This window comes from Papio anubis, chromosome 3 (genome assembly GCF_008728515.1).
Source record: "Papio anubis isolate 15944 chromosome 3, Panubis1.0, whole genome shotgun sequence".
Lineage (NCBI taxonomy): Eukaryota > Metazoa > Chordata > Mammalia > Primates > Cercopithecidae > Papio > Papio anubis.
The window spans coordinates 79404332-79424499 of NC_044978.1; the positions used below are offsets into that span (position 1 = coordinate 79404332).

A 20168-nucleotide genomic window follows, 5' to 3' on the forward strand; every position below is an offset into this window, starting at 1 on the left:
TACCAACTACTAAACAAGCATGCACTGAGCAATGGAGGATATTTTTACTAAAACTTATGAAATTACTGATAAAAATGGAAAATCAGGTGATGTGCTGAGAAGTCATCATCTGAACAAAGTTAATGAGTAAATTGGGAGGCCAGAGATAACTGGCTAACAAACAGATTGTGAAAAAGTACTTAAGAATATAGACTCCGAAATCAAACTTGTGTTCGTACCATGGTTCCTTCACTTTCTAGCAGTGTATACCTGAGTAAGTGCCTTTCAGAAGGGAAAAAGATGAAGAGAGGAATACTATAATGATTCTTCTATCTTTAGGGAAAAGAAACTTATAAATGCCTTAAATTCCTTATCACAGTGTTCACCTTCCTAAAATTCTGTTTTTTATTATTGGCTTAGAAATGGATTTCCAGTGAAAGTTTTTATTTTACTATCTCAAGTTATTTAAGAAAGTTTAACACATATTTAAAGCTATCTTCATATACAGAAGAGTAAAACTGTGGGATATGAAATTAGTATGAAATATGTCAACCATTTCAATGAACAATCCTACAACACACAGAAATCTAGGACCAAGATTTAATTTGTGAGGATGAGCCACCAATTGTATTTCCCTGATACTAAGTTCAGGCTCCCAAACAAACCAGCTATAAGATGTATTTGTAGTATACCTTAGCAAGGTCTTCTTTTAACTTGTTGTATTGCTCCACATCAAAATGCTGTTGCTTTGATTTCTTGTGGAAGAACTGAAGAAATTGCCTACTCTTAACAGCTGAGTAAGTATAATCCTTAAAAAAAAAAAAGAGAGAGAAGAAAATAACATGTTCTGAATGAACATAATGCCTCTGCAAGAAGGATACTTGACTCAGCAACACCAAAGCAAAAGAAGGCAGATGAATGGGTAAAATATTTGCAATGGCCATGAGAGTAAGCATAAGCCAACACAAATAAAACATTTAGTCTCATTTAAGATCTGCTGCTCCTTTCAAAAACAGGCAAGCTGGGAGAAATTACACATAATGGGAAAGAAGAAGGAAGAAAAAAGAAAAGGGAGATTTTTGGCATACTGAATAAACCATGAGACAAAGCTGATATTACTGAATGTTTTGCAATGCAAATTCAGTTTTATTTATAAATGAGGGCAGAGAGAACACGTTTATCCCAATGGAGGAATCTGTGTGTTACACTACTTACTTCTCCATAGAAGTTATATATAATTTCTCTGTGTTGTAAGTCTTCATCCAGTCTTGTGAAAAACAATACATTTACCAGCTCATAAAAACCCAGATGGCAGTAATTCAGTAAATAAAAAGGCTTTATTGCTCATTGCTTAGATAAGAGATTCTTTGCAAAGATGTTCTAACTTACCATTTTCCTAACAAACTACTCACCTGTCGAGTGACTAAAAAGTATGCAAAAAAGACCATAGAATTTGCAAATGTGATGAAGTATGTAACTGGTTCCATGATATCCCAGGAGTACACCCACCACGTGAGCCAGGCTAGTGCCCCACCCTGAATGGACAGCAGTGCCAATCCAGCCCACAGGAGTCCGCTGGTTTTGGCTTCCGAATGAGCTGCTATTCCAGCTTTCACCTGAGGGGGAATGAAAAACTTAATTCCGTTTACAAATACACCAACTAAAGGGACAAAAAGCGAGATGAAAAAGAACTCTTAAACAAATGCACATCTGTATTACTTTGAAGAGGTCAGATATATGGAAAAACAATTTATAAAACATATACATGAATGAGTAAATACTCATTACCATATCAGCTCATTAATCTTTTTAAAATTATAAAGGTAGTAACTGCCCTTGGAAAAATGAATAGTATAGAAGAGTATACAATGAAAAACTCAGAAGTCATCCTCTGAGACCCAAATAAAATTAGAGGCCTACTTGACTCAGCAATTCCACTTCTAAGAATTCATTCTGAAAATATATCTGCATACACAAAACCCATTACAGATGCATTCTTAAAAGCAGAAGTCCAAAACTAATCCATATGCCCATCAAGATGTTACACAACTGTAATGAAGCTCTGTGCCGATAAGGGGAGATTTCTATAATACGCTGAAAAAAGATGAGAATAGTGCATAATAGTGTGCTTCCTTTTCTGAGAAAAAGAATAAGAATATATTTGTATTTGTTTGTACACAGATAAAGGAAATCTAAAATGATTCATAGGTGTGGAGAATGTAGTAACTGGGAGGATAGGGTGGGAGGAAAACTTCAGATTTTTAAATTTTAATCCAAGTAAATATATTACAAGTAAAGAAAAAACTAAAATGGTAAACAATCAAAAAAATAAAACAAGTCCCTCTCTCTGACATCCTCCAAATACCCTTAGAGGTAATTACTATTAAAACTTCCTTACATCTCCAGAAACTTTCCATTCATATTGAGAGATACACATAGACCTTTCCATTTAAATAAACATCACAAATGGGATTATAAGTCTAAAGAATGCAATTCTTTCCCTTGAAACAAACACATTTCCCCAACTATCCCCCCAAATCAAAGTTATTGTTTCCACACCATTGATTAACTTTAGATGCTAGTTATTACCAACTTTCCAGCTGCAATTCTGTTAGGCGGAGTAAGGGCTCTGGGCCTATTCTCTAAAAAGGAAAGGGAGGTAGGACTCCAGCTAGTGCTTCCCTGCTCATATGACACTTATTTACAGAGACATTACGACTGATCTCTGGAGAGGAAGCATGGCATAGAGTTTAAGATGGCAGCTCTCAACACAGGCCACGTGAGCTCAAGTCCAGGCTCTACATGTATTAGCGATATACCTCTGTGGCTCAGTTTCCTCATCTGAAAAAATGAGGAAGATAGAAGTCCTGAACTTACAGGTTGTTTGTGAGGAGTAAAGGAGAAAATTAGCATATGGAAAGCATTCAGAAAGGTGCTCACATGAGGAGCACTCAATAAACACTAGGTATTATTTTCAAATACGCTCAACCGTGATGCTTCCTAACCTGTTCAAGGGGCTGCAGCTGTTCCTTCAGGTGGTCAATTTTCTCCAGTAAATGGTGCTCTCTCTTTTTCTGAGACTCTTCTAAATGCAAGACTGTAAATAGTCTATGAACCAAGGATTTCATATGTTCCATCTCAGCAGTGTGCTCATTACTTGGTTTTTCTGAGAAAAGACACAAGGGAAACAAGCCAGTCACCATATTGTTCCTGCAGGGTGTGTAAGTCTTTCTGTCCCCAGTTCTCTTTCCAAATATTATTTTAGGATCCACAGGGTAAGGAAGCTGGTGTACAAACATGTAAACAAGGTGTAATATACATTTCAAAAGCAGTTCAAGAGTATGTTCTTTTCAACAAAGAGTGTCACAGTAAACAACAAAGTGTGGATCTGAAAGGCAGTTCATATACAAGGTAAAAAAAAAAAGTCACCAAAAAACATGTCACTTTGGCATAAGGATTTATTTATTTATTTATTTATTTTTGAGACGGAGTCTCGCTCTGTCGCCCAGGCTGGAGTGCAGTGGCCGGATCTCAGCTCACTGCAAGCTCTGACTCCCGGGTTTACGCCATTCTCCTGCCTCAGCCTCCCGAGTAGCTGGGACTACAAGCACCCGCCACCTCGCCCGGCTAGTTTTTTTGTATTTTTTAGTAGAGACGGGGTTTCACCGTATTAACCAGGATGGTCTCAATCTCCTGACCTCGTGATCCGCCCGTCTCGGCCTCCCAAAGTGCTGGGATTACAGGCTTGAGCCACCGTGCCCGGCCCGGCATAAGGATTATTATGAGCTGAAGGCAACTGAAAATAAGCAGACATAAGTAAGACTCTCCGGCCTCTCCCTATTTGCCCAAAAGCAGGACACCAATTTTACAAAGACCCCTCTACCAGAAAGAACAAAGGTAGATCACCAGAGACAACTTTAGACCCTTTTCAGCTTAGAGATTGCACCAGAGGAATCTACATGACAAACTTTAGTAGCGTTTAACTACCTTTAACCAACTTATTTGCTCTTCCACAATTTGCTGCTCCCAGAGATTCAAGGCCCTTTTCCTTTGTCTTGTCACAACTCTAAAAATGTATTGTTCTTTGTAGAAGATGCTCTGTCAGCAGAGGTTCAGAGCCACCTCTTTGAGAATTACTCATTCCTTGGATACCTCCCATGTGTCTATGAAACATACATATTAATAAACTACTGTTTGATTTTTTATTAGTAATCTCTCTTATTACAGGGGTCCATCCCAGCTAAGAACTAAGAGTAAAGGGAAAATTATTTTTCAACTCTTACAGGAATTACGATTTCAGAGTTTTTAATATAAAGTTCTCTTGATTATAGACTTCCCTCATCCCACCTTCTCTATGGGTTTATAAGGTCCATATAAAATTACACTCAGCCTATGAGAAGTCCCTCAGATTGATACCTTTCTGAGAGCTGTAATTGTTCATTATCACTGTAAGAGAACGTGAGGGAGGACAAGGTGAGAGGAAGGGAAGATGGACCTTCCCACCAGGCAGCAGCAAACAACTGCAGAAAAGAGAGACATGTGTCTAGAGTCGGTATCAGTCCAGTGAGTTTTCCAGTTTGTGTCAGTAGTCCGGAAGTTATCAGTTGTTTGTGTCAGTAGTCCGGAAGTTATCAGTTTGTGTCAGTAGTCCTGAAGTTATTTTTCTTCCATCACTACCCAATTCAAGACTGTTGTAGTCTTTACCCTCTTCCATAGTCTAGGCTATAGCTGCCATAGAGGGGTGAAAGCTAGGTGTTCCCTTTTAGGCTTTGAGATCTGTAGAAAAGTCAGAGTCCTTTTGTTAATGAAAACTGTATTGGTATGTAAAAGATCTACATACAGAGAAAAGGCATAGATAGGACAAAATTTTGTCCAAAACCATGGAGTATATAACAAAGATAGACAAAGCTGGGCACTAAAACAGCAAGGGTAAATTTTATTAATAACTATTGCAATAGGGTCCAGTGTGAACCGAACTCAACTTCAATTTGTGCAGAGATGACTGTTTTAAAGAAAGAATGACAGAATAGGCAGAGTGAACAGCAGGGGCTTGAACAGAGTCAGGGAAATGAAAATTTACAAAAAGTGGATAGTTGGTTAATGTTACTGGGCCATCTGGGTTTAATTGGTAACTATCCAGAAGAGAAATAAACTTCTCATATCTTATGACAGGATGCAAGTCAGAGCCAGGCACCCACGGGTTGGGAGTAAGAGAGTTATGTCCTTGAATATTAGCATTTCAAAGAGAGACTCCCAAGAGAGGACAGGTTTGGGTGATAAAAAATTTATACCCCCAGGCCAGGTGAGGTAGTTCACGCCTGTAATCCCAGCACTTTGGGAGGTCGAGGTGGGCGGATCACCTGGGTTCAGGAGTTTGAGATCAGCCTGGCCAGCATGGTGAAACCCCGTCTCTACTAAAAACACAAACAGCAGCTGGGCATGGTGGTGCTCACCTGTAGTCCCAGCTACTCGGGACGCTGAGGCAGGAGAATTGCTTGAACCTGGGAGGCAGAGGTTGCAGTGAGCCGAGATTGCACCATTGCAATCCAGCCTGGGCAACAGAGAGAGACTCTGTCTCAAAAAAAAAAAAAAAAAAAAAATGTTCTGGTGAGGGCTCAGAAGTTCTTTGCAAGTCCATAACAATAATGGTGTTTATTCCAGCTTCCAATAAGATATTCCTCATTTCAAAGAGCTTATCAGATTGGCCTTTACCATATATATATTTTTGGATTTTTAGTAGAGACAAGGTTTCACCATGTTGGCCACACTGTTCTCAAACTCCTGACTTCAAGTGATCCACCTGCCTCAGCCTCCCAAAGTGCTGGGATTACAGGTGTGAGTCACCACGCCCAGCCTACCATCGATATTTCTACCAACATTCTGATCATGACCACTTAAGTAAATCTCTAAAAACTTTCAGACTTCCTACAGCTATTCTCTTCCGAGCCCTCACCAGAATTGTCCTTAACACTCTGTTCATGGCAATATAGGCTATTTCTAGTCCGCTCTTCCAAACTCTTCCAGCCTTTGCCCATTACCAAATTCCAAAGCCACTTCCACCTTTTCAGATATTTCTTATAGCCCCACTCCTGGTACCAATTTTCTGTCTTAGTCTATTTTCTGCTGCAACAGCAGAATATCACAGACTGGGCAACTTACAAAGAACAAAATTTTATCTCCTCACAGTTCTGGAGTCTGAGAAGTCCAAGACCAAGGTGTTGGCATATCGGTGAGAACCTTCTTGCTGCATCATCCCATGGCAAAAGGGAGGCAGAGAGAAAGCAAGTGTGTATGCACAACAGCACAAGAAGGGGCCAAACTCATCCTTTTGTAAGGAACCTACTGCCATGATAACCTCTCCAGTGAAAATGGCATTAATCTATTCATTAGGGCAGTGCCCCCATGAGCCAAACACCTCCCAATACGCCTCACATCCCAACACTACAACACTGGGGATCAAGTTTCCAACACATCAACTTTGGGGAACATACTCAAAGTACAGCATTGCTCTAAAGATGACGTTCTATGGCTTACTGACCTATCACCAGGTTTTGGCTGGAATAAACAGTAAATTTTCCAGATGGTACTGAGCTTTCTCAGACAGGCATTCTAAGAGAACTGGAGTTGTCATCCAAACAATGTGACCTTGAGCTATTAGAAACTATGCAAATGTTTGTTCAAGTCTCTTAGTGTGTGTGGTTTGAGGGGGGCAGTGTTGACAACATTTGTGCTGAGAGTTTACAGTTTTTATAGGCCATGGTTAACGCCTAGTTGAGAAGAGGGTTCTGAGGAACCTGACTGAAGTTTAGTCAAGGTGAGAGTCTTTGTCAAGTGGCATGAAATGTTTATCTGAGTTCAACAATGAGTGCCCTTGGCTGCCACCACAGAATTCATGTGTTACACTACCAACCTAAACTGACTCATAATATTTGTCTGTGGCACCTCCTAATAAAGGCCAAAAATGAGAGATAATTATTATTTTCCTTTTCTTCAGAAGCTTATTTCTCGTACATGTGTCTTCCGTGTGAACTTAATTTTCATACCCCAAATTTTCAAATCCAAATTTGCAATGTATTAGGAATATTTTAGTTAAATGGAGTTTAAATAACTTTTTTGAAAACTCCAAATTTGTGATTTTATAAATTTCATTTTCAGTTAATCCAGTATGATTCCTCTGCCATTGTTTTCCTTCCAACTACACCTGCTGTGTCCCTGTTTACTTTACACTCTGAGACTTGGCAAGTCTGATACAGTTTTCATAAGCTGAGGTTCCAGAGAAACCTGGGCTCACTGACCTCCCATTTCCAGGGAGGCTTCTGCCCTAGGAGTTCAATTCCAACAAACAGCCCTTCCAGGCAGCAAGCGGGGTTTTCTAATGAGCAGGCAGGAGTGGGGAGGTTGTGCTTTATCCCACTTGGACCTAAGGCTTATGGTCCATGTGGTGGTTTGATGGTTAGGAAGGTCATGTAGAGCAATGGGATGGCCTGTAAACATCTTTTTCCACTTGTTTGTTCATACATGCAACCCAAAGAACAGCAAGCGAAAGACCTTCCAGGGAGTTAGGAACTCACTGGACATGAAAGTTGTGTAATATCTTAACAGGGATTTCCACTTCTATATTTTTCAATTTCTGTCACCCTCTCTTTGAAGTTAAATACTGCCCTGATGTTAAAAGAGAATTCAGAATGGAAGAAAGTTAGTCAGTGTTGAAAAAAGTGATTCATTTTAATTTCTTTATTCTTCTTTGTATTTGAAAATCCCATATAATGTTCAAATATACAATTAAAATTTTTAAAAATTATTTTTGAGGGGTCCTCAAAGAAATGGCTGACAAAAGTGACAGGACATGATAGTTGGTACAAGATCAACCTGGATCATATTTCTATACCAAAAAGTAAGAAAGTACTTACAACAAATGGGGGAGAGGGAGTAAGTGACAAAGACAGAGGAGTCACTGGTGTTCAAACTGTACACTGTATGGCTAGCTGGAGCTGCTTCAAGCTGGAGGACTTTTTTAAAAAGCAATTTCTTACTTAAATTCCCTCCCTGTTGATGGCTCTTGCCTCATCTAGAATTTGGCTGCAAAATGATGATTTTCCACCTCCAGAAACTCTCCCACATTTACCAGTAGATGCTCAGCACCTCACTGTAAGAAAGAGCCTTCTATTATTTGTTGATCTATTTATTTTATCACCAATTTATTAAGGCATAGCCTTATGAATTTCTTCCTCCTACCCTTAACAGTGTATAATTATAGCTTACTGGGAGAAGACGCCTCAGAAGCCAATACTAGCTGGAATTCTTAAACTGTAATTGGTGAATTGCTGGACACTCAGTGTGAATTAGCATTGAAGGAAAAACTCCCATACTTTCATGAGTTTTATCTCCTGGAACCTTACTAGGTTCTCACAGTGAAGATCAGAGATCAGAGAAAAATACTATCTCTGCTTTGGGCAGGAGGAAAGGAAAAATAACCATTCTGAAATAGCCCTGAGCACATGTCCTCCATAATGGGAAACTACTTTACCAGAGCCTTATCTGACTTGGAGAAAGGGCAATTAGTCAACTACAGACCCCTCTAGCCTTACTGCCTCATACAGGAGAATAAAAGAGGCTAAACTCTTGTAAAGATTACAGTCTAGAGACACAGGCCCAGTGAAAAAGATATATATTTAATAATAAGATTAGGCTAGGTGCGGTGGCTCACACCTGTAATCCCAGCACTTTGGGAGGCCGAGGCGGGTGTATCACGAGGTCAGGAGATCGAGACCGTCCTGGCTAACACGGTAAAACCCTGTCTCTACTGAAAATGCAAAAAATTAGCCGGGCGTGGTGGCGGGTGGCAGGAGAGTGGCGTGAACCCAGGAGGCAGAGTTTGCAGTGAGCTGAGATCACACCACTGCACTCCGGGCTGGGTGATAGAGCGAGAGTCCGCCTCAAAAAAAAAAAACAAAAAAACAAAACAACAACAACAAAAAAGATTATAGAATGATTCCTCTCCTCAATATCTTACCACTACATTAACAGGGCTCCAGTTTTATACAAGGCACAGATTCTATTTGAGAAAGAATTTATAGGGAAACCCCCAAAACATCAGGAGAAACAAAAATAAGGACACTAGAGGAAAGCCTGATACCTACAGCTACAGCAAACATTAAACATCTAACTCCTAGCCACATAAAACTTCACACTAAAGACCTATTCAGTTCAGTTTCTATTGCCTGATACCTCATGTCTAGCTTTCAGCAAAAAATTTAAAGACAAGGTAAAAGGCAAAGAAAAAAACAACAACAGCCACAGTTTGAGGGGACAAGACAAGCATCAGAACCAGGCTCTGATATGGCAGAAATTTTGGAATTATCAGAGTACGATAGTAAAGCAACTATGATTAAAGGCTCTAATGGAATGAGTATACAATATGCAAGAACAGATGAGTAATGTAAATGGAGAGCTAGAAACTTAGAAAGAACCAAAAGGAATTGCTAGAAATAGAAACCACTGTAACAGAAATGAAGAATGCCTTTGATGGGCTCATCAGTAGACTAGACACTGGGGAGGAAAGAATCAGTCAGCTTGAGGTATGCCAACAGAAACTTCTCAAACTGAAAGTCAAGGAGAAAAAAGAATGGGAAAAAAAAAATCTAACAAAATATTTAAGAACTGGGACAATTGCACAAGTGTAACTTAGGCATAATGGGACTACCAGAAGAAGGAAAAAAGAGAGAAAGGAAAAGCAGCAATATTTGAACTAATAATGGCTAAGAATTGTCCAAAAGAATATTGGTAATGGCCAAAATGATAGTTTGAGATGAAAAAAAAGCTCTCTTTAAGAAAGAATTAAGACTTCCAGTTTCCTGTCTGACATAAAAAACTCAAAAGTTGTCACTCCATCCTAACAAGTAATAAATGGCTGAGTACAATGAAAATCAACAACTCTTCTTAGATGCGTAAGAAAACTAAAGTTAGATGGAAAATTGCTGTCCCCAAAATTGAAGAGATAGATAAATACAGACAATGACAACTTAACGAAGCAGAGACTCATGAGCAGAAATCTGCAAAGAATCAGTACCAGGGTAGGAAAACCTGAACTGCAACTGACAAATTGCTGGAGGCTCAGCCTGGACAAATCTTGAAAACACTCCAGGGAGTCCCACAGGTGGGGGCATTCCCACCGTTTTGTGAGTTTCACTTCTGGGAGTTCTACTAGGTACTCACAGTGAAAACTGAAGAAAAATCTCCTCCTTCTGGCAGCAGGAAAGGAAAAGTAGTCATTTTGAAATATGCCAGAGAATTCTGTTCTTTCTTTCTTTTTTTTTTTTTTTTTTTTGTGAGACGGAGTCTCACTCTGTTGCCCAGGCTGGAGTTCAGTGACATGATCTTGGCTCACTGCAGCTTCCGCCTCCCGGGTTCAAGTGATTCTCCTGCCTCAGCCTCCCGAGTAGCTGCGATTACAGGCGCCTGCCACCATGCCCAGCTAATTTTTGTTTTTAGTAGAGACAGGGTTTCACCATGTTGGCAGGCTGATCTTGAACTCCTGACCTAGTGATCCCCCCTCCCTCGGCCTCCCGAAGTGCTAGGATTAAAGGAGTGAGCCACCGCGCCTGGCCAAATTCTGTTATTCTTAACAAGGACTGTCCACAAGGTAAATTATTTTCCCAGAGCTTAACTGATTGGGATTTCATTACAGCTTAGTTAACCTAGGGGAAAAGAAAAACTCAACTTCAGCACCCTCTAACCATCCTATCCCACCTAAGGTGGTGGAGGGTGGGGGAAGCACTGAGAAGCACTTGTGAAGTTCACAGTCCAGGGGTACAGGCTCACTGAAAGACTGAGACCTAATCCTCTTAATCACAGGACTACAGAACACTTCCCCTCCGTACCTTACTTTATCACTATATTATAAAAGGCTTATTTACTGCAGTTCCCTTTATCCAGTATATCATATCCAGCTTTTAACACAAAATTACAAGACTTACTAAAAGGCAAAAAACACAGTTTGAACAGACAGAATAAGCATCAGAACGAAAGCCAGACATGGCAGGAACGTTGGAATTATCAGACTAGCAACTTGAAATAACTACAAATAATATGCTAAGGAATCTACTAGAAAAAGTAGATAACATGCAAGAACAGATGGGTAATGTAAGAAGACAGATGGAAATTCTAAGAAAGAATTCAAATAAAATGCTAGAGATGAAAAGCATTGTAACGGAAAGGAAGAATGCCTTTAATGGGCTTGTTAGTAGATGAAACACAGCTGAAGAAAGAATCTCTGAGCTTAAGGATATTTCATTAGAAACTTTCAAAACTGGTAAGCAAAGAGAAAAAAGACTGGGAAAAAAAAAATAACCAGAACAGAATATTCAAGAACTTTAGGACAACTACAAAAGGAATAACATGTATGTAATGAAAATACTAGAAGGAGAAGAAAGGAAGGAACAGAAGAATTATTTGATTAAAGACTGAGAATTCCCCCGAAACTAATGTCAGATAGCAAACCACAGATCAGGAAGCTCAGAGAACACCAAGCAGAACAAACGCCAAGAGAAAACTACACATAGGTATATCGTTTTCAAAGTGCAGAAAATCAAAGATAAAGAAAATAATTCTTAAAGAAGCCAGGGACAGCGGGGGAACCCTTAGCTATAGCAGAGAAAAAAAGAAATTAAACCTGACTTCTCTGAAATCATGCAAGCAAGAAGTGGGATAAAATATTCAGTGTTGAGAGGCAAAAAAAAAAAAAAGGCCTAAAATTTGGTACCCTGTGAAATTATTCTTCAAAAGTAAAGAAGAAACAGATATTTTCAAACAAAATTTAGTGAATTTGTTGCTAGCAGGCCTGCCTTGCACGAAATATTAAAAGAAGTTCTTCAAAGAAAAGCAAGATGATAAAGGTTGGAAATTTAGCTCTACAGAAAGAAAGAGAATCAGAGAGGGAATAGTAGAGGTAAAATAAAAACCTTTATTTTTATTATTTTTAATTGATCTACTAGATAACAGTCAGTTCAAAAGAATAATGCTAACACTGGTTTTGACTATGTATGCTTGGTATACCTATGCTTACGAATCACTGAAATGAACGACAGCCGTGAGACAAGGGGCATGAGGGAGGAATTGGGATTTTTTTTATTATAAGGTATTTGCACAGCCGTGAAGCAGTATAATGTTATTTGAAACTGAACTTGCAATAGTTGTAAATGTATATCGCAAACTCTTAGGCAACCACTAAAAAAAGAAGTATAAATAATATGCTGGAAAAGGAGAGAAAATGAATATACAGAATGCTCAATTAAAAACCAAAAAAGGCAGAAAAAATGTGGAAGACAAAAACAGGAAAAAAAAAACAACAATGGCAACAAATAGAAAACAGTAGCAAATACGGTAGATATTATGTATATCAGTAATCAATTTGAATGTCAATGGCCTAAATGAACCAATCAAAAGATAGAGCTTGTCAGAGTGGATCAAAAAACCAGATCCAACTATGTATTGTCTATAAGAAACCCACTTTAAATATGAAGACACATATAGATGAAAAGCAAAGGGATGAAGAAAGATATACTATGCTAACACTAATAAAAAGAAAGCTGAAATAGCTATATTAATTTCAGGCAAAACAGACATTAGAGCAAGGAAAGCTACCAGGAGTAAAGGGAGACATTACATAATAATAAAAGGCCAATTCTCCAAGACATAACAATTCTTAATGTGTATGCTCCTAACACAGCATCAAAGTACATGAGGCAAAACAAAAACTAATAGAACTACAAGAAGAAACAGATGAATTCACGTTTACAGTTGCAGACTTCAACATTCCTCTGTTAGAAATGGACAGATCTGCCGAGCAGAAAATCAGGAGGTGTTTGAACTCAATAGCACCATCAATCAACTGAGATAAATGTGACATCTATAGACTATCCAAAAACAGCAAAATACACATTCTCAAGTTCACAGACAACATCTCATTAAGAGAGATCACACTGAAGGCTATAAAACTCACATGAGTAAATGTAAAAAAAGAAAAATACAATGTATGCTTTTGGATCTCAGTGGAATTAAAATAAAAATCAATAACCCAAAGATAGCTGGAAAATCCCAAAATACTTAGACATGGGTCAAAGAAGAAATCACAAGAAAAAAATTTAAAATATTTTAAAATAAATGAAAATACAACTTATCAAAATTTATGGAAGGCACTGAAAGCAATGCTCAGAGGGGAATCTATAGCATTGAATACATATAATAGGAAACAATAAACATCTAAAATTGGAAAATCTAAACTTATACTTTAAGAAACTAGAGAAAGAGGAGCAAATGAAATGAAAAGCAAGCAAAAGAAAAGAAATAATAAATATTAGAGTAGAAACCAATGAAATCGAGAACAGAAAATCCATAGAGAAAAATCAATGATGTTAAAAGCTAGTTCTTTGGGGAAAAAATCAGTTAAATTGATAAACTATTAGCCAGGTTAATCAAGAAAAACAAGAGAGACAACAAGTTATTCATGTTAGAAATGAAATGAGGGCATTTAACTACAGATCCCATGGACATTAAAAGGAAAATAAAGAAATACTATGAAAAACTCTATGCCCACAAATTCAATAACCTAGATAAAATAGATTAATTCTCTAAAAGGCACAATCTGTCAAAACTCACACAAAAAGAAATAGACAATCTGCATAAGCCTATACCTATTAAGCAATTGAATCAATAACTAATAAACTTCCAAAACAGAAAGGACCAAGTCCAGATAGATTTCCTTGGTGAATTCTACCAAACATCAAAGGAAGAAACTGTATTAATTCTCTACAATCTCTTTCAGAAGACAGAAGCAGAGGGAATACTTCCTAACTCATTATATGAGGCCAGCATTACCTTAATACTAAAACCAGACAAAAACACTGTAAGAAAACAAAACCACAGACCAACATCTCTGGTGAATATAGACACAAAAATCCTCAGCAAAATAATAGCAAATAAAATACAACAATGTCTAAAAAGACTGCTACACCACATCTAAGTGGGATTTATCCAGGTATGCAAGGCTCAACATTTGAATATGAATTCATGGAATCCATCACATCAACAGACTAAGGAAGAAAAATCACATGATCGTATCAATAGATGCAGAAAAAGCATTTGACAAAATCCAACACCAATTCACAATGAAGACTCTCAGCAAACCAGGAACACAAGGCAATTTCCTCAACTTGTGAAAGACAATGAGAAAGCAAGTCATAGCCTGGGAGAAAACATTTGCCAAAGACACACCTGATAGAAGACTGTTATCCCAAACATACAAATAACTCAAAAGAAAATGAACAACCTGGTCACAAAATGGGCAAAGATCTGAAAAGACACCTCAACAAAGAAGACTTAGATGGCAAATAGGCATATGAAGAGATGCTCAACATCGTATGTCATTAAGAAACTGCAAATTAAAACAATGACTACACACCTACTACAATGGTGAAAATCACACCCAAATCACTGATATCACCAAGTGCTGGTAAGGATATGGGGCAACAGGAATTCTCATTCACTGCTGGTGGGAACACAAAATGGTACAGCCACTTTGGAAGACAGCTTGACAGTTTTACACAAAACTAAACACTCTTACAGTATGTGCCAGCAATCCTGCTCCTGGGTATTTAACCAAATGATTCGAAAACCTATGTGCAAACAAAAACCTGCACATGTGTGTTTATAGCAGCTTCATTCATAATTGCCAAAACTTGGAAGTATACCAGATGTCTTTCTGGTGAATGAATAAACTGTGGTACATACAGATAATGAACTGTTATTCAGCCCTAAAAGGAAATGAGCTAACAAGCTCTGAAAACACATGAAAGAAACTTAAATGCATATCACTAAGTGAAATAAGCCAATCTGGCCTTCCTCTTCACTTTCTTCTTTACTACTGCCTCCTATCTCCTCCCTTATCACTCCCTTTTCTTCTCTTTCGTCTCTCTTCCTTTCTCCCTTCTTCTTTCCCCTCTTGCCTTTCTCCTTTTTTTCTTCCCACTCTCCCGCTTTTTTCACTCCTCTCTCCCACTGTTTAGTATTTTCCCTGTTGTATCCCCTTTCTTAAATATCCTATTTTCTCTTCCCTAGCTCTCTCATGTCCCTGGCCCTACTCCCATGCGCCCCCACCTCCGCCAAAAAGAAAGAAGTGAATCTGAAAAGGCTATACAATCGGCCCTTCTTATTTGTGGGTTCTGCATCCGTGAACTCAACCAACCATGGATTGAAAATATTTGGGAAAAAAATCCAATAAAAATTAGCAATACAACAATAACAAAAATGAATGAAAAAAGAATATAGTATAACAACCATTTACACAGCATTTACACTGTCTTAGGTATTATAAGTAATCTAGAGATTTAAAGTATATGAAGGGAGTATGTAGGTTATATGCACATATAACATTTTATATCAGGGCCTTGAGCATCCTTGAATTTTGGTAGAGTTTGGTAGAGTTTGCCTGGCCCTATTCTGTGTAATTCTTAATGTCATAGTCAGGTTCTTGAAAACTGCAACTTTAAATGAAACGACTATAAGGAAACCAATTTTACCACAGGCTAATTGATATATAAGCAAGAGTTAGGTTCTTACCGCATATTTCTGGTCATAAAAACATCACCAAACTTCTAAAGAAAGACCCAAGACACTTTTAATGTTAAATATTAAAATAAATGTAAGCTATATATACATTTAAGAAAGATTAAAACAAGATAATTATTTACATTATATACATTAATGATGAATACATGTAGTTCTACATTTGTCACAATCCACAGAATGTACAACACCAAGAGTAAACCGTAATGTAAATTATGGACTTTGTGTGACAATGATGTGTTCGTGTGTTCACCAATTTTAACAAATATACCAGTCTGGTGTGGGATATTGATAGTAAGGGGCGTGGGGTGAAGAGAGCATACGGGAACTCTCTGTACATTCTGCTCGATTTTGCTTTGAACCTAAAACTGCTTTAAATAATACAATTTATTTTTTTAAAAGATTTAAGAGCCATACAACCATATATACTTGAATTCTTGATTTTCAGGTCTGCTTCTCTCTTAATCCAATAATATCGGATTAAGCATTTAAGATCCTAAAGTAAAATCTTGAAAGTCTAAAAAGAGTATATGGGACTAAAAGCCCTGCTAGGCAACTGTAGGTGATCACTTATACCCCTGCTGGAAAAGCTTAAACACTGGTTTTCCAAAGGCTTCTTGGTCATCTGATAAATTTAAAAGATTCTTAACATAAACTGTGCTCCCTCTAAAAACCTCACAGCTAAAGGTAAAAGTGAAGATACCAGCCTGGGCAACATAAGGAGACTCAATCACTAAAAAATGTTAAAAAATTAACCAGGCATGGTGGTGCACGAGGGCAGTCCCAGCTACTCTGGAGGCTGAGGTGGGAGGATTGTTTGATCCCAGGAGTTTCAGGTTACAGTGAGCTATGATGACGCCACAGTACTTCAGCCTGGGCAATAGAGCAAGTGAGAATGCATCTAAAAAAAAAATAGTAATAGCTGGATAGCTGTGTTTCTTACCTCTCTTTGGACACTGTACATCATATGCTATTTTATTAATGACAAGTTTAAAATCATTCATTAGCAAAATATCCATCAAGGTAGAAGCTGAAATCTTGCTGCCATCTGAAAGAAAAACATCATGCAAGAGTATGTCTTTGTTTTAGAACAGTAAGAACAATTTTCCAACACACAGAAAATTACTAACCCAGGTCTGTACAATATAATAGTGGACATTTACTTTTTGGGGGGTGTCCCCAGACCCAAACCCACTTCCCACTGAGGGGAATCCTCCTTTGTTGCTCTACCTCCCATTTCCTTGGACAAAATGGAACAGGCAGGCACTCCCTCTCCCACCTTGTCAGCTGTGCTGGAATCCAGGTAATACCCTTGCTGAAACTGCATCTGCGGAGGGTCATGCAAAGGTTCAGGGGAGGTGGAAACCCTTCACAGCAAGGCCAGAGCAGTGGCGGGTGACAGTGTTGGGGGTGGGGTGGAATGTAGGCAGCAGAGCCCATCAGGTGGTTCCTGGGCTAACCTGGTCTCTGCTCCTGTCTTCTCTTAGTCCTGCCCTCTTCTGAGCCTGTCTTCTGTCACTTCCAGCATGAGAGCCTGTTGACATACTTCTCTGTTTAGCCAGAGTCCATTCTGCTGCTCACAGCCAAGCTTCTTCTGACTGGCACATGCAGGCATAAGGGTGTAACTATTTAAAAGCCTGCCTTTCTCTTTTTAATTATTAGAGGTAACTGATTTGTGGTGGTTACAAATTTAGCCGCTAAATAGCACCACAAGCTATCACCGCATGGGCTCATCTCCCTTTCAAGCTTGAAGAAAATGAAGAGGCAAACTCTCAAGGAGGCGAGGACAATAATGAATGTTAATTATGCCTAAGAAATAAATTTGCATTGTATGGTTTATTTTGTGGAGGGGGAGAGAGGCAGGAGAGATTCTAAAAGTAATTTCAAATATCCTAGGAGTATTTCAGGAAAAAAAAAAAAAAGGCTTGAAAAAATTTAACCACAATGTGCTTTGCACAGCTTCTCATAGAGCCTAGTTTTTGTTATATTTTAGAACCAAACTTTAATGTAATCCAGGTGTTAAGAAAGCAAACTCACTGAACAATAAGCAAAAAACTGGTGCTGGGTAGAGGTTTCTTTTTCTGTCATTTTCTCTTCAGAATAGTTCACATATAATTACATGAAATTAGGTCCAGGAAAATGCTGGATGTGTATTTTCAAATCCTGGCCTGGCATTCATTTGGTTACATTCAACCAGAGCTATTTTAGCTGCATTAATATGTGTGATGACAGGACTAACACTAGTAACATTCCGAGGAAACTGGCTGCTGCCTCCTGTCTGCCTCCCTGTAGTTCTTTTGTTCTAGAAGACTGCAAATCAAGTCTGCACCTGCGTCTGTTCCTAGAATTTGGCTGTTTGGGTTGCTGTTCATCAGTTGCAGTGAGATCATTTTCCAAAAAATTGCCAAATAATTCAACCCACACAATGGGCAAAACTTGACAAGCTTAGAACACTCTTTTCAAGCCCAAATTAAATGCAGGCAAATTCCACCCACGGAGTCTCTTAAAGAAAAAAAAAAAATCCGCAACACACCAATCGCTTTATCTTTCCAAGTGTCATTTAAAAATTTACATGTAAATGACTTTAAACCAGCTACTTAAAATCTTACTATAAAAAGACATCCACTGAATATGATTTCTCAGTTGAAATACTACATTATCCTTTATACAAAGGTATGAATAGCAAAAGACTGACGTGAAACATTTTTAAGCACTAGTGATACAGTGTTAAATTTTTCATGTGTTCTTGGGTATCAATTTAAACCCCCATAGGATGTTTGCACTCAGTCCAAAGAGTCCCTTTCCTCTAAGACTTCTATTCTCTTTGTGCTGTTTCAAAGCTACTAACCTTATTTTTAGAAATAAGCAGGGTAAACATCTATTTTACCCTTGTTTTATCTCTCATTTAATTCACTTCAATACTAATTGAGCACTTACCACTAGGCAAGTGCTGCTCAGTGCAACCCCTTCTGACTTCCAGGTTTGCATCTGCCTGCCCCTAGAAGCTCAGAGAGGCGGGCCCTGCTCCTGTGGAAAACGCCCATGGACATTCCAGCGTTCCTGTGCCTGGGGGGATGTCTGTCTAGTTCAAGGATGAAATATTAGGAAGCCCATTGTGCCACAGGGCTAAAACCTTATTCTCTGATCCAGGTTTTAGCAGGAAGACAGCACCCTTTCCAGCTAAATCTATAGTCCTAATGACAACCTACAATAAGCCTTTCCTGATCTGCCTTTCCCCACCTCTCAGAACTCCTCCTTTCTCCCAGCTCCTGCTTTTGCGGCCACTGTCTAGTAGGCTTCCACCTCAATGCAGCCTCACTGTTACCCAGGCTGGAGTGCAGTGGTGCCATCTCGGACCACTGCAACCTCCGCCTCCCATATTCAAGCTATTCTCCTGCCTCTGCCTCCTGAGTGTAGCTGGGATTACAGGTACGCAACACAATACCTCGCTAATTTTTGTATTGTTAGCAGAGAAGGGGTTTTGCCATGTTGGCCAGGCTAGTTTCAAACCCCTGACCTCAGGTGATCCACCCACCTCGGCCTCCCAAAGTGCTGGGATTACAGGCGTGAGCCACTGCGTGCGGCCCAGAGCTCTCCTCCCTCTACATGACTTCCTCCCTCATTTCCCCCAGGTCTTTGTGCAAATGTAATCTTATCAAGCCCACTCCTGCCCACACACATCTTCCACACTCTGCTTTATTTTTCTTCATAACATTTATTACTTAACATAATACATAATTTATCTTGTTCTTTTCTCCTCCTAAATATAAGTTCCATAAGGGCAGGAGTTTTTATGCTTTTTGTTCTTTGCACTACCTCTCGCATACAGAACAGTGCCTGACATATATTAGGTGCTCAATAAATATTTGTTGAATGAATCAATTAATCTCCATTTTCCAACTTCTCTATCTATCCTTTAATTAATTTGGAACTTGGATAGGGAAAAAGTATGTGTATTTCCCTTTCAAAACTGCAGTGGTAATCGTGAACTTAAATAACTTTATTCTAAGTATTTAATATCATAATAAAATAATGCAAATTAATTTATCTACATTTGCAGCTGCTATAGTGGGATAGGGTAAATAATTCTTTATTCTATTTAGAAGCAGTTGGTCTAAGACCATTTTAGACTATGAGAACATAAAAGCTGTATTCTACAGTTTAAATGTCTAAATGATGACATACTTCTGGGTTTTTTAAAAATGTATATTCTTCCTAAGAACTAATTCTGCCAAAAAATATACTAGACTGTAATTGCTTTATAACAGTGGTGAATACATGTTTTGTGTACTTTAATTATTCACTGGCTTATTTTAATAATTAAAACTGTCTTTGTTTTCTAATTATTCAAATTTTGCTGAGAATTACACACTAATGCCTGTGCCACTAAGATTTTCTCATAAAAAACCTTTAAGGCTACGTTTATAAAATAAGTAACTGAAATTTATATTAAATTTATTCCGTTAATTTTTCATTCAATGAAGTTAAAACAGGTTTTTTTTTTTTTTTTCTTGGGATGGAGTTTCGCTCTTGCTGCCCAGGCTGGAGTGCAGTGGTGCGATCACAGC

At 38.4% G+C, this 20168-nt stretch overlaps 1 protein-coding gene across 4 annotated transcripts in view; it reads right to left on the minus strand.

Moving 5' to 3' along the window:
- MCUB (mitochondrial calcium uniporter dominant negative beta subunit) overlaps positions 1–20168 on the minus strand; it is a 110153-nt gene that overhangs the window by 7228 nt on the left and 82757 nt on the right. For all 4 annotated transcript variants that reach the window (XM_021938699.2, XM_021938701.2, XM_021938700.2 and 1 more), the window contains exons 4-7: positions 16544–16648; positions 2985–3145; positions 1392–1595; positions 672–788 (exon numbers count right to left, since the gene is read on the minus strand). In XM_021938699.2, the coding sequence (XP_021794391.1) occupies positions 672–788; positions 1392–1595; positions 2985–3145; positions 16544–16648 (587 nt within the window). The remainder of the gene's footprint in view (positions 1–671; positions 789–1391; positions 1596–2984; positions 3146–16543; positions 16649–20168) is intronic.